Here is a 15,111-nt window from a genome sequence, read left to right as displayed (position 1 = left end):
GGAAGTAGCACTGGGAAGAGAACTGAGTTGACTGACCACAGCCCCCCACAGCAGTGTATTTGATGTCTCTATTCTGGCTACCTGAGGGGAGTGAGGAGTGGTTAATGAAGGGGCACCTCCTTTCCTGGGTCACCTATTAAAGTAGTTAAACATGCTGGTAGGGACATTATGGGTTTTGATGGGTTCTCAAGTCAATCACGGTCCCCAGGTAGGAATCATAGTCTTTTTTGCTCACTCCTTCCTTAGGTCCCAAGTGGAAGATAAAGCCCAGAATCCTATGGGCTATTATCACTGGCTATATTTTGCTGTATCACAAACCTTTTAAACTTATACACATCACAATATCGGAATACAGATTGAAGCATATGACATTTCTGCTCCCTCTCAGAGACAGGATGGAAGATAGGAAAAAAGAATGAATTAGTTTTCGTAAAAGGCCAGTGAGTGTCTCTGTCGATGCACCTGAATGATTGATGTTTCTGTTTGGAGAGCTGTGGGAGTTCAGTGAAAAATGCCTTCTCTTCTTGGAAGGGTAATGTTACACTAAGGAGTGATACAAGGGGATTTATGGGTGACAAATTTGAACAGAACTAGCATGGAGCTATAGATAGTAAATGTCTGTTGTGCTCAGTAAGGAGACATTACATTCCAATAGGCCATGGTAATTATTTCTTCTTGATGTACCTGTGGTGCTTTTTCATGTGCCTGACTAGAGGGACCCAGAGTCAAGATCTGTCAAAGGGATGACCCAAGCTGACAGATCCAATTTCTGGTTCTTTCAAACCTCTTAGACTTGTTGTTCGGGGTCCCACTGAGGGGAACAAAGACATCATGGTACATGTTACTTCATGCAGTGTCTGGGAACCTATGAGCCCATAATGTTCCATTTTCTTCAGTGCGTGATATGCTTTTAAAATTACAATAATTCAGTCTTAATTCCCGACTAGCATTTACTGCCTGTGGTTACATCCATTCTTACATTTGTTTGTTGAAGGACACCTTGCCTTTTTCAAAATTTAACTCTATAACCAAATTTATCTTGTTTGAGAACTGTATTTTCATGGCAAAGTGATTGCACTTGAAATTTTATCTATTTTTCAAGTACATGTAAAATTATATTATTAAATTATAGAGAACATAATTAGATGTTATATAAATGTTAACTTCTGCAACTTTTATAATTCAGTGTGACGTCACTACCACTAACTTACTTTACAGGTTAAGACACAGAGATTAAGACTATGCATTTGGTATCTATTTCTGTGAGGATTTGAATCCAGGCAGTTTTCACCATCATTCACATCTTGCCAGAAGTAGAACAAAAAGAAAACCAAAGATAAAGTGTTTTGCTATCTCTAGCCTGTCCTTAGACTTTCACAAGCAGATCTTCCATAACGTATTCACTTTTGTGTCTTGCCTTCAAAAAGAGACGATGCCAGGTGGTATCGTTAGGATGCTTGGTGAGTACCAGGGTAATACAGTGTTCTGTGCTCTCCCCTTCTCTGATGCTTGGACATTTGGCCTCTGGTGTTGTCATCATTCATACTGTAATGACCATCTTGACAAAATATGTACATTGGCAAAGTCTTCCAGGATTACTTCTCTGTCAAAGAGGTAAAAATCCATGGGTATACTTCCTTCTAGTTGAAGATAGTCAGGCACTTGCTTGAGGATCTGGAAAATGAAATCTTCTTTTCTTAATGTCTACAAAATTAAGCAGAATGCCTTATTCTCCAGTCACACTTTAGCCCCAAGGAGAAGTTGTTTGCCAGTAGAGTGCATAGACTGTGAAATGTTACTGTTGTTTTACTGTCCGTTTCTTGGTTAGCTTAAAGATTGACTTCCTTCACTTCGGTCAGTTGCTTAAGAATCATCTGTTTGGGTCTCTGCCTATCTCATTTAACAACATCTAAAAGCCACAGGGAGTCAAAAACAGCAGCCACTGCCTATGTTCCTCTGCGTTTTGACGCGAAATTTCCACTTTAGTCTAAGGTGTGATGAATTACCTTCCCCCAAACCTCTTGTTAATATTTTCTATGGATTCTATATAAAATGTACATGTATAAAGGGATATACTTTAGTGTGTTGTCTCTGTCTTATATCATAAGCCCCAAGAGGATGAGGTCTGTGTCCTACTGGGCGGCATATTTTAAGTAATCTTTACAACAGCCGTAGAGTTGGCCAAGGTAAGCCATGGTAGCTTAAGTTTCCAGATGAGCAGAGAAGAGTGTGTCTACACCAGGGCACATGCACCCAGTTCCCATGGTTTGAAGTGGGCTAAGAACCAGGGAGCACCACCTTTCCCCTCTGAGAGGGTCTCAACCGAATCTTTCCCGTCGTAAGAAAAGACACCTCTAATGGTGGAAGACACCAGGTTTCCAAAGTCATGTGAAGTGGTTCCATGTTCTATATCAGGTAGTATCTCCAGAACGAACCGTAAGGCATTTCCTCTACCAATCCCCTTGTCTTCATTAAAAACAGAATCACAATGTCATTAATGACTGACATTCTGAAGCACTTTAAAACATCACCAACGAGCTTCCTTATCTGGGATTCAGTCAGTGTGCATAGTAGCCCCGTGCAGACAATGGTGTTCACCTTCACAGCCGAGAAGCACAATTGTAAACAGCCTTGGAAAGCAGCAGAGCCTCAACTCCCCGTCAGCGGAGTGTGGAACGAAGATTGCATTACATTTTCAAAAGCATATTACACGCTCAGGAAATAATCCATTGATAGTGTCATGAAGCAAAGAGAGAGAAGGGAAAGGGAAAGACTCGGGGAGGACATAGAGAATCATAGACAAGGAGCAGGTGGGGATGCAGGAAAAGCCCCACTGACACCCAGAGCAGACGTGATGGGAGATGCAGCATGGTTATCAGAGGGTTGGTGGGGTTTTCAGCATTGGGATGTCTCTCCTCACTTAGCGTCGTATTATTTATTCCCTTCCAGAAGGTTTCCCTTTTCTCTGCAAGGAGCAGCAGCAGTAATAGTGAAGTGGGTTCCAGTACATATAGCTGTGGCAGGCTATGAACCTATTTAAAACCACGAGGAGATTAAAGTGTTGGAAAGGTAGATGGATAGGTCTATGCTGGGCTTTGTATTTGTGCTGGGCATGACTGAGGACATTCTAGGGGGCTGTGTCAAACACCAGGATGGACTGAAATGCAAGAAGAGGAAGTTAAGATGCATATACAACCCAGTGGGAGGGATTAAGGTGCGAGCATTTCTTTTGAAAATAGTCACAAGCCGGCAAGCCTTGAGTGCAGCCCGTCCAAACACACACTTAGATAGAAGACTTCTCATGTGCTCCAAAGTGCAAGGGCATTTTGACAAATTGTTTGGCTTTGGTGTACTCTCTGGGTAGGGATGGTTCCTTCCCTTAAATAGCTCATCGCCACATTTATATTTTCAGGATTCTATGGCCAGCTGCAGACATTCTGCCCCCCGAATTACCCTGATTCCCAAAGATCGGTGCCACCCAGCAGCTCCTGCAGTATGGTGCCTTCCTTTGAGGACTGTCTGGTCCCCACGTCCATGGGTCAAGCTGGTTTTGATGTTTTCCACAGAGCCTTCTCAACACACTCAGGCATCACAGGTGGGTGTCTGTGCCATAACCAACAAGGTGAGGGGCTGGCTGCTTTTCCTGGGTCTGGTAGGGACCATATAGAATCCACTCGAACTGCCCCTGAGATGCCTGCCTCCCAGCTGTACCTTGCTCCCTCACTCCCACCTTTTCCCAGTCTGCTCAGGGGGCAGCAGTTCTCCCCTAGGCTGCCACAGTTCCTCCCATAAGCCTCCCAGTGTGCCTTCTTTTGGCACTGCTTGCTAACCCATGTGATGAATTGTGCCACTTTCTTGCTACAATATCTTAATGGTGTGCAGTCTCATCAGCCGCACAGATGGGACATCGAGGCTCACATGACTTTTCCTAGTCAGGGTCTCCACGCTGCCTACACATATCTTCCCTACAATTACCCTTACCCCGGTGTAAACTCACTCTCTGATCTCACATGTCTTCCTTTCTTTTTGCCTTTGCTCTGTTTCCCTCTTCGGGAATATTCTTTACTGTCTGTGAATCCCATTCTCTCCCTAAAACACGTTTTCTTCTGCGAAGGGTGTATTTTGTGTTAAGGCACACTTTAGCCCACTCCATGCAAGCTAGCCTCTTCCCCCGTTCTGTTCCCTAAGGACACACCTAGAAGAACCGAGCCACAGTTCCTCCCTAGCTCCTGCCAGCACCTTGCCGGCTAGCCGCGGAGGATGCCGGAACTCACTGCATGTACCAGCACCTTGCCGGCTAGCCGCGGAGGATGCAGAGTGCGGAACTCACTGCCTGTGTTCTTTCTCCTCCAGTGTACGATCTGCCTTCCGCTTCCTCCAGCCTCTTCGGTGAATCTCTTCGCAGTGGCCCCGAAGATCCCACGTTCTTGCAGCTCAGCGCTGTGGACCGCTGTCCTAGCCAGCTCTCCTCTGTGTATACCGAAGGCTGAAAGCTCCCAGGCTTCTCCTGCACATTTGGGACCTTTGAGTGACTTGTCACCTCTTATCTTCATACTCTCGCAAGCCGTGTGAAGAACGTCAACCAAATCCATGGAGCCAGTAGGGTCACTAGGACTCTGGAAGGCAGGACTGGACGGTCAGACCTGGCTTTTCAGAAAAGCTCGCATCTCTTCCAACTTCCCTCAGTTTGCAGGGCCAGGTGACCAGCAGGAATTTCTTTTCAAAGGGAATCTAGAGTCTCACTTTTAAGTTACTTCCTGTTACTTCCTGTTATGCCTGTTACTTCCAGCTCTCAAAAGACACCAATGATATGTGTGAATGGGATGCCCCTTGCTAAAGACTCTCAGAGGAGAAGACAGCCTAGGTACCAGAGGCAAAATGTGCTGCCTTGCCCGTGTTTTCTCTTGTGACTGATGCACAGCCGTGAACCACGGAGGGGGAAATCCATGTCCAACACCCGGTGTGCCTCGGACTCTATCAAACTCTGGCTTTACCATTCGTCTTACGTAGCCTATGCTAACTAGTTGCTTCTCAGTTGCTTCTCCAATGGCAAAATAAGGTTTTATATTCCGTAACCTTCTTTGTTTTTGAACTTTAAAGACTTGCTATTTACATCTACTTTTAAAGGAAAAATATTTAAAGGTTTATTCTTTTGATAGACGTTATTACCAGTTTAATCACCTCCGGCTACATGTATTTTTACCACAGATGCAGCTCTTGGTGGCCTAGTTTTGCGGTTCAGTAAAGGTTATCTGAGGGAAACAGAATAGTACACACACACACACACACACGCGCGCGCGCGCGCAGGCCTGCCTCCAGGATTATTGCAAGAATCCTCATATGCTGGGTATGGGGGCATACATCTATAATACCAGCACGTGGAAGGTACTCTGAGTTTGAAGCTGGCCTGGCCTACACAGTGAGTTCCAGTCCAGTCAGGGGTAGGTAGTAAAACCTTGTCTGAAGAAAAACCCCCTCTCATGTATGATTGTTCAGTGGTTCCACCTTGGAAGCCTTTTCATTTGAAGGGATCATGCACGGCCTTTGCTCCATTGCTCTGCCTGGGACAACAGGGGCTGTGAACAGTAGGGCACACTGAGTCACATGTGTGCTTGTTCAAAAAGCCAAACTCAGGGCACCTCTTTTTGTTCGGTCATTCCGTGTGCTTCTGCCCACTTCCCTAAGGTGATCCAGTCATCAGCCTGTCTTCTACACTGCTCTGCTCCATTTATACACCTCACTCCCTTTTTCCTGACTGTGGTCAGACACGCCGACGACCCACCAAATGCTACCAACTCGTGGGAAGGTTCAAAGAAGGCAGGCAGTGTTTTGGAACTCTGCTTCGAAGGCCTGGCATTTTTTTTCACAGAGCATAAAACTGTGATAAGCCTAAGTAAGACATCATTTTCTAGTGACATTTTTAGAAAAACACTTCAAAAGGCCCTGTGTCCTAAGGAGAAGGATACGCAAATAGGCCAGACTCAGGGGGTGGGAGGACCTGGTCAGTTCCAACATTCTGGTTCACACACATTCTAGATTTTTTTTTCTCTTTAAAAATGTTTTAAATAGTACTAAAGCAAAATTCTTCCTGAAACTGGGCTCATTATCACTTTCAATGAGACAGTTGAACAGCTCGGTGTCAGACGTGGGTCCTGCAACTGCTTGTTTCCTCATAGACAGGCCTGTGAGCCTGGCCCCAAATCAGAAGGGCTCCACCTCATGCCCTGCTTCATTCCAAGGTGGCATTGAATGGGGAAGATAAAGAACTCAAGGGGGGAGTTCTTTCCCTTTTTGATGTTTTTTGGTTTGTCTTGGTTTTTTTGCAGCACATTGGTTGGCCTGGAGTTACTGAAGAGGCCATGTTCTTGAGGAAACTTAGTCAAGCATCTAAGTCAGAAGACTTCAAATTCTCTTTGTTAGTCTGAGATTTGAGGAAGGAGCCCCTGCATTGAGCTTCCTCTGCAGGTGAGCTCTTAGGCTGCTAGAAACCATCACCCTTCTAGAGCTTGTGTGTTGTCACACTCGGTCACACGTACTCTGACATTGGCTTATTGGATAGCAACCCTCATTTGACCTCTGTCACACTCTAGAAAGGAAAGAGACCACACTCTCGAGGGAGGAGTCTATCCATTCTTAAACTCTGAAGCTTTTACAAGGCACTCCCACCACATTCCGTACGGATGATGAGGAAGGAACAGGGGAGAGGCACCATGGTTCTTGCAGCCAGTCCTTTCTACTCTGGTTTATGGATGTGTATTTCGAGGAGTGGAGCCACAGGCCGTGCATGACTTCTCTCCCTGTAGTGGACACATGAGACCTGGGAGCCAGGCTCTGGACTCATGGTAGCTTTCCAAGTGACATTGCCTTTCCTGGGTCACCTAGGTAGGAGGGATCCACAGAGAACCTGATGTCATTGGGCCTTCTTACTAGGTCAGATCTCTAGGCCAGCCCCAGATCCAGCCCCAGAGGGATGTTCTTGCTATCAGAAAGTGTGAGTGGAGCTAGGCCCTGTGCAACCCCTCAAAGACACTCTTTATATATTTCTGAATAGCCACTGGTCGGGGCTAGAGTCATGACACATACTGGGTCCTTCAGATTGTGCAAACTGGCTGTCCTTAGGTTCCAGAATTTCCCCTCAGCTTGAAATGCGTTCTTCGCTTGCTTTGGCCTTCACATGAAGTTCCATCTGTGTTTTAAAACATTGAAAGCATAATTATTCCCTGCCATCCCTCGCCCTTTTAGTCCTCATGGGTAGCCATCTTCATAAACATCCAAATGGAAACTGTCATTCTGTTTTAAAAACAAAAACACAAACAACAGTAAGAACCAGAGCTCCTGAAAACACACACAACACAAAGCCAATTGTTTTATTCCATAAAAAAGGGTCAGTATGACTTCATCCATTGTCATAACTCCCTAAAGGGATTGCTTCAAAGTGTCACTTGTAATTTACCCTATGATCAGCCCTTAAATACTGTTTAAGTGTTCCCTGGCCAAGTGAGATATGGTCCCTTACATGGGTCTCCACCACATGGCCCAGGTGATTCTTAAGTGAAAAACAAGGTATTTGGTTGACCATAGCAGAAAGTCTCCTGACAAGAGTGTTGGTCACATTCAGTGTCCTCAAGTGACCATCTGCCAAATGTACTCATGCACGCTTAGAACAGGGCTAACCTGGCTCCCTGTCCCAGAACTCATGCCCCCATCCCGTCCCCTTTATTGCCTGGAAGTATTGACAATGTTCAGTTTTATTATTTGGTGTTTGATTTGATCTGACTGTTTAGATCAATGTTGTTATTGCCATGGATAGAGTAACAGACAGAGAAAACCAAACTCATTGGAGAAAATGGCGCGTGTTAAAATGAAGAGATTTATTTTGTACAGACAGAGGAGCGTCCTCTGTAATGTTGCTGACATAAAGCACTTTGGGGGGAGGGGAGAGCGGAAATCTGTTTTCTATAAATCACGTAGGCCCTCGTACATTGTTATATACACTCATGTAGAGAAACGAGCTGCATAGATCATACTGGATACGGGGCCGGTTTGACTGTAGGGGCACATGTGGTGCTTATTGTCGTAAATCTTTTAAGGAATTAGGTACACTTTTTTCTATTAATATGTATAGTTTTACGATTTGTCACAGTTATGTTTCATATAATCATAAGTTATTTTGTCTTGTTTCATGAAGTCCTTTTTTTTTTAATGTCAAAAGTAAAATGAAGGGATTGTGTACTTGGCAAAGAATAAAACTGGAACTAGAGTCTGCCCCTCCCGCCTGAAGCGCTCCTTCGGCGCTGGTTTAAAACAATGGTAACCAGCGTTGTTTGTTTGTTTGTCTTGCTGTTCTGTTCTGTCACCAGCCTCCTCTGGATTGGGGATGGTGATTATAATTAAAAGCAAATGGGGGGGGGGATGTCCAAGGCCAGCTTTAAAATGCCGCATCGCTCTGGGCCAGAACTGAAGCCTGGATTTAATTATAGATATGAGAACGAAATGGCAGTAAAAATGAATGTCTCCCCGAATCCTTTACATGTTGGGAGTGCCCATAAATAAAACATGAAGTTTTATTTCATCACATTTAATTAAAGCTTTTATACATGTTTTATTGGTTATTCTATTAATCCACTTCACAAACTGGATAAATGTGTGCGAGGGCTGGGGGCTTATTTGTGCGCTCTCAGTGCAGCGCCACATCACGCGCCAGCAATGCCTCTGGCGCTTGCTACCCCAGGTGCAGGGCTTTCCGCGCGGTTGCGGTGGGAGCGGCGGGTTTTCAGGTCCATTTTCATAAAAGCCTTTGGAGAAAGACACGGCAGAATCCCTGATGCCCTGTGGGAACAGTGATTGCTGCCCTGGTGCCCTGCTTTTAGGAGGCTACCCAGGACCTTGCTACACTGTGCCTCCTCCACAGCATAGTCCTCAACCTCTGGGGCAATATCCTGTGTCCCAGACACTTATGATTCATAACGGTAGCAGAATTGCCATTATGAAGTAGCAGTGAAGTACTGTCATGGTTGGGGGTCACCACAACATGAGGAACTGCGTTAAAGGCTCGCAGCCTTAGGAAGGTTGGGAGCCGCTGATCCATACCCATTGCATCAGGGATGGTGGTCAGTATGGTTTGACACCCACTAGTAGCCTAGTAGCCAAGCACAGGAACTTAAAAGAGTCACCATGTCAACAGAGAGGGTTAGCACCTGCCTGCTGTTCAAACACTCAGGAGGCAGAGTCAGGGTTGTGAGTTTGGGGCCACCCTGGGCTACATAGTTAGACGCTGTCATAAAAGGAAATGCTCTTTCCGAGAGAAGCCTTTGTACAGAGCTGACTCGATCGCCACTTAAGATGATTTTAAGGAAGCTAGACAATGGCTGAGTACCTTGCTGGGTCCCTTGAGGTCAGAGAGCAAGCACGTGACAGGATGAAGGACTGCCTCAGCTTCCCTAAACAGCAGCTGCTGTGGATGGGACTTGTTCCAATTCCCAAGAGGACAGTTTGGCAGTAGGAGGGAGAGTTGGGGGTACGTAGGTCCTGTGTCCAGTGATGCCCTTCCTCTGCCAAGAGTCTGAAGTCAAGGATGTCTCAGATGCAAAATATCTATAACAGTACACTACTCACATTGTCCCAAACTAGAAATGACCAACTTACCCACTGAAGAGTGAAATGAACTAACAAACCTGGCCTGAATGATGTTTTTAATGACACTCGACAAAGGTGGGGACAGGACCAAAGTCACACACAGAAGCCTCCCAAACTTGATGAAGAAAAAAATGCAAAAATGGCCGCTGAGGACGACTTTATCAGAACAGCTGCTTTAAAGCGAACAAAACTTAATTCAATTACACAGTTTAGGTGGCAGTGCCTGCTACAAAGAACAGCAAGGAAAACATTACGTGACTCTGGGAAGGGGTTTGGGGACACAGAGCTGCTTGGGGACCGTGCTTCATCTCTCTGCCCAAGCGCTAGGGTCCCCAGGTGTTGGCTTTATAATTATTTTACTGTGCATATATATTTTACAGTTTTTACTTCAGATATCAGCAAACACCAAGCCTTTCATCCCCTACCCCTGGGGTCTGTAACCTGCTTCTGCCAAGAGCCGGCTGGTGTATATTTTATATGTGGAGGGCTACCTGGTCTGTCTCACCTACTCCACCATCGTAGTTCAAAGCGGCTGGAGACGAGGCCCAGGCGCACAGGCGTGGCTGCGTTCCCATGAAACTTTATTGCTGGATGCAAATCTGAAACTTCCCCCTCAGTTTTAGACGGCATCATTAAAGAAAAAGAGTCCAACCATTTCAAAGGTTTTTTTTTTTTTTAAGTACTCATAATTCACACGTTGTACCAAAAAAAGGGAGGGAGGGAGTGAAAGTGGGAGACAGATTGGGAGGGAGAGGAGGAGAGGGGGGAGGCAGGTAGCAGGATTTGGCCTGTGGGCCACAGTGTCCTCAATTGAGAGAGAATCTGCAGCCTGTCCCATAAATATCCAAAGAATGCGGCAGCTCAGTCCTCTGGTACCTAGGGTCCTGTTCCTAGAAGGAATCTAGGACTTCTGTTGATTGAGCTTTTCTTTGTTTGGATCTCGGGTTCTGCTCCCCCGGGAGACAGATGAACGCTGAGAGCCAGGGAGCCTTTCGATTTGATCTCTGGATTTAACATTTTTAATAAAAGAATCTGGGCGTACAAACTGTGTGAGAACTGGGAAATGAGTGCCCATTCTTTTCAAGCTAACCAAACATTTGCTGGATGTTGGCAGCCATAGTCGTCCTTTCCCCTCTGAGATGCTGGGAGGTTGTAAGTAATGGATTCCTTCATTTTTCTCAGGCCACAGTGCTTATGAGAAACTGGAACTGCCTCAAAACCCGCAGGCGGAAGAGCAATAGGTGCCCGTGAGGGAGGGCGATGCAGCCCAGTGGTAGAGCGCATGCTCCGAACAAGACCCTCCCTCCCAGCAGTAGGAAGCCATGGTAGCGAAGTCAGAGAATTACTAACCACTGGGGAGTTCCAGGTAGACAGACCTCGCATATGAATTCCTCACCACCACCACCACCCATCCCTCACTTCTGGCCCCAAAGCCCTCTGTTTTCCCATAATGCCTAGCTTCCTAATTCCAGAACATACTGACAATTTGCAGTAAATTTACACAGGCAAATGTGGACATTTCTCCTTGTATCTCTAGCCTGTGGCAAAATCAGTCCTTTACAAAACTGGATTTTCTCAACTCCAGAGTCATTTGCTTAGTTAATACTAAGTCCTCATTAGCAGGTCTTCCTGCTAGCTTCAGATAGTTTCGTGGGCTTGAGTTTGTGGATCATATGGTGTTGAGAGCAAAATATTTGGGGTATTTGGGGCAAAATAGCTCAGCTTTTATTGTTGAGTGAGAAATGTGATCAGAGAAAGCCTGAAAGAACTGCCAGTCGGCTCCTTTGATGCAGGAAACGGGTTATTTCCTCTCAGTCATTAATGTGTTCATTCATTTTTACATGCGACATTTATTGTATATCAACTGTATATAAAATAAAATGACATGACTCATCTTCAAAGAACTAAAGATTATAAGACTCAGCCATAGAAAGTACCACCCAGGATTTTTTTTATTTTTCTTTATTGGATATTTTTTAAATTTACATTTCAAATGTTATCTTCTTTCCCAGTTTCCCATCCATAAACCTCCATCCCATTCCCCTCCCCCTGCTTCTATGAGGGTGCTCCCCCACCCAACCACCCACCCTTTCCCGACTCCCTGCCATGACATTCCCCTAAGCTGGGGGGGTTCAGCCTTGGGAGGACCAAGGGCTTCTCCTCCTATTGTTGCCCAACAAGGCCATCCTCTGCTACATATGCAGCTGGAGCCATGGGTCTGTCCATGCATACTCTTTGGATGGTGGTTTTGTCCCTGGGTTCTCTGGTTGGTTGGTATTGTTGTTCTTATGGGGTTGCAAACCCCTTCAGCTCCTTCAATCCTTAAAAATATGGAACAAAGCTAGACTCCAGAGAGCCAAATAACCCTATTAAAAATGGGGTACAGAGCTAAACAAAACATTCTCAGCTGAGGATTATCGAATGACCAAAAAGCACCTAAAGAAATATTCAACATCCTTAGTCATCAGGGAAATGCAAATCAAAACAACCCTAAGATTCCACCTCACACCAGTCAAAATGGCTAAGATCAAAAACTCATGTGAAAGCAAATGCTGGCGAGGATGTGGAGAAAGAGGAACACTCCTCCATTGTTGGTGGGATTGCAAACTGGTACAACCACTCTGGAAATCAGTGTGGAGGTTCCTCAGAAAATTGGACATTCCACTACCTGAGGACCAAGCTATACCTCTCCTGGGCATATACCCAAAAGATGCCCCAACATATAACAAAGACACATGCTCCACTATGTTCATAGCAGCCTTATTTATAATAGCCAGAAGCTGGAAAGAACCCAGATGCCCTTCAACAGAGGAATGGATACAGAAAATGTGGTACATCTACACAATGGAATACTACTCAGTTATTAAAAACAATGACTTCATGAAATTCATAGGCAAATGGAGGGAATTGGAAAATATCATCCTGAGTGAGGTAACTCAATCACAGAAAAACACACTTGGTATGCACTCATTGATAAATGGATATTAGCCAAAAAGCTCAAATTACCCAAGATGCAATCCACAGACCACAGGAAGCTCAAGAAGAAGGATGACCAAAATGCAGATGATCCCACTCCTTCTTAAAAGGGGATAAATATCCATAGGAGGGATATGGAAGCAAAGTTTAGAGCAGCGACTAGAGGAGTGGCCATTCAGAGCCTGCCCCACATGTGGCCCATATATATACAGCCACCAAAACTAGATAAGATTGATGAAGCTAAAAAATGCATGATGAAAGGGACCAGATATAGATCTCTCCTGAGAGACACATCCAGAGCATGTCCAATACAAAGGTCAATGCTAGCAGCAAACCACTGAACTGAGAACAGGACCCTCTTGGGGGGAATTAGAGAAAGGATTAAAAGAGTTGAAGGACATTGAACAACATGCCAACCAACCAGAGCTTCCAGGGACTAAACCACTACCCAAAGACTATACATGGACTGATCCAGGGCTCCAACTGCATAGGTAGCAGAGAATAGCCTTGTTGGGGCATTAGTGGAAGGGGAAGCCCTTGGTCCTGCCAAGGTTGGACCCCCAGTGCAGGGGAATATGAGGGAGGCAGTAGGCGGATGTATGGGGACAATACCTGTATGGAGAAGGGAGAGGGGAGGGGATGGGGGCTTATGGACAGGAAACCAGGAAGGGAAAATACCATTTGAAATGTAAGTAAAGAAATATATCTAATAAAAAATTTTTTAAAAAATACGTAACACTTCACAAATTTGTGTGTCAACCTTGCACAGGGGCCATGCTCATCTTCTCTGTATCATTCTGATTTTAGTACACATGCTGCCGAAGCGAGCACCAGGGTTTTTTTAACATGTATTTTTTTTATGGGACCAGCATGACTCATGGCTGCAGTCAGTGCCCTGGATGAACATGCTAGAAAGAAGAGGAGGGTTACCACCAGACCTCCACAGGTAAAGTGTGGCCCTCTGCCACACAAGCAAATTCACTAAAAAGATAGCAATGCAATCTTTCAAGTAATAGGTCGAATGCATAATTTAGAAGTACCAAGTGCATAGGGCAGAGCTGAGGGGAAATTCCAGTAAGAAGGGGCACCCAGATGTTAAAGGTCTCCGGGTGGCTGGTTGTGCAGGCGACCATTGATTGCCTTTGACTCGGTGGATGCTGGGTAATTAAGAAACCGTGCAAAGCTCACAGAAGAGGGGCCCCAAGCTCCTGCCTAGAGAAAGAAGAGGTGGAGTCAGAATTGCTTTGAGAGGTAGGGGTGTGGGAACTAATCCTGAAGGGTGAATAGCCCTCCAGTTGGCAAGTGAAGTCACCCAGCATACTAGCCGAAGGCATGGAGATGGCTCCCTCTGCTCAGGGTGATTCTCCCATGACTGCTGGCCCAGAGCTACAGCCCTTTCCACACAGGCCTGCAGGATTCAGGGCACTGCCCCCCTAACAGCAGCAGGTGGCAGGTTCCCAGTCACTAAACACAGCAGGGTCACTATGAAATTACTTTGGAGAAGATAGGTCAAGGTCACCTTGACCTGTCTTCAGGACCACTCAAAGCCTTCACCACATTAAATGTGCACTGAGACTCTCCGAGGGAGAGTACATTTTATAAACCAAGAAAGCAACTCCCCACACACCCACACACCCACACACCCACACACCCAGAAAGCAGCTTGTTAATACTATGGAAACAGTCTAGTGCTTCCTTTGAAGAGTCCAACTTGTCATTCAAAAAGATTGAAATCAGAGACTCCGATGCAGTCATGCACAACATAGGATGGTCTGTCTGATCAACGGTGGGCCTCGTGCCCAAAGGACATCCCAGGAGGTTCAAATGACACTCCCAGCCTCCTATTGCCTGGTGTGCTGGGGCCAGCTGAGACCACTGGGGCAAGAATAACCCAAATGTTTGTGGTGATGCTAATGTAAGTAAACCCACCAAATAAAAGCAAAGCACATATTATGCTAATGTGAATTATACTTGATAATGAATGACTGATTTGTTTATTTATGTATTTGCTATATTCCTATTATTGGAGAGCGGATGCTGTGTACTTATTTTAATTTGACAATACATCTGTTGTTGCTCTGGCAGTGGAGTGACTGACCTTAACCATCTAGGTCTGTGCAAGTGCACTCTGTTAAACGCTGGCACAAGGACGAATTCCCCAACTGCAGTTCCCAGAGCCTATCGTTGTCATTAGTGGTGCTTGACTGTATTTGTACTAATGTTCGTTGTAGCTTTATTCAAAAGAAACAAAAGGTAAAATCAGTTAAGACACCTAACAACAGACGGATAAATGAAGCGTGTTATATACACACAATGGAAGACCGTGCAGCCTTCAAATGGAAGGATATTAGGATACACATTAAACCATGATCTCGCCTCAGAGATGCTATACTAAGTGAAAGAATTCAGACACAGCGGAGATGTGTTAGGAGAGGCACCTGGCACGATCTTCCTAGGCATGAGGGTGGGAGGGCAATGGAGAGCTACAACTCAATATGT

The 15,111-nt window shown here is 45.4% G+C and overlaps 1 protein-coding gene and 1 non-coding gene across 2 annotated transcripts in view; one reads left to right on the top strand and one right to left on the bottom strand.

Moving 5' to 3' along the window:
- Positions 1-4,744, top strand: part of Glis3 (GLIS family zinc finger 3) — a 415,784-nt gene extending 411,040 nt beyond the window's left edge. Inside the window, exons 10-11 of the mRNA XM_032891769.1 lie at positions 3,413-3,595; positions 4,354-4,744. Of these exons, the coding sequence (XP_032747660.1) occupies positions 3,413-3,595; positions 4,354-4,490 (320 nt within the window). The 3' untranslated portion in view covers positions 4,491-4,744. The remainder of the gene's footprint in view (positions 1-3,412; positions 3,596-4,353) is intronic.
- An 8,592-nt stretch (positions 4,745-13,336) lies between these two features.
- On the bottom strand, positions 13,337-13,443 carry LOC116894863. The gene has a single exon (XR_004387076.1). It is a non-coding gene; the product is annotated as a U6 spliceosomal RNA (small nuclear RNA).
- Between the last annotated feature and the right edge of the window lie 1,668 nt (positions 13,444-15,111).

This window comes from Rattus rattus, chromosome 2 (assembly GCF_011064425.1).
Source record: "Rattus rattus isolate New Zealand chromosome 2, Rrattus_CSIRO_v1, whole genome shotgun sequence".
Lineage (NCBI taxonomy): Eukaryota > Metazoa > Chordata > Mammalia > Rodentia > Muridae > Rattus > Rattus rattus.
This window is presented reverse-complemented; position numbering and strand designations above follow the sequence as displayed.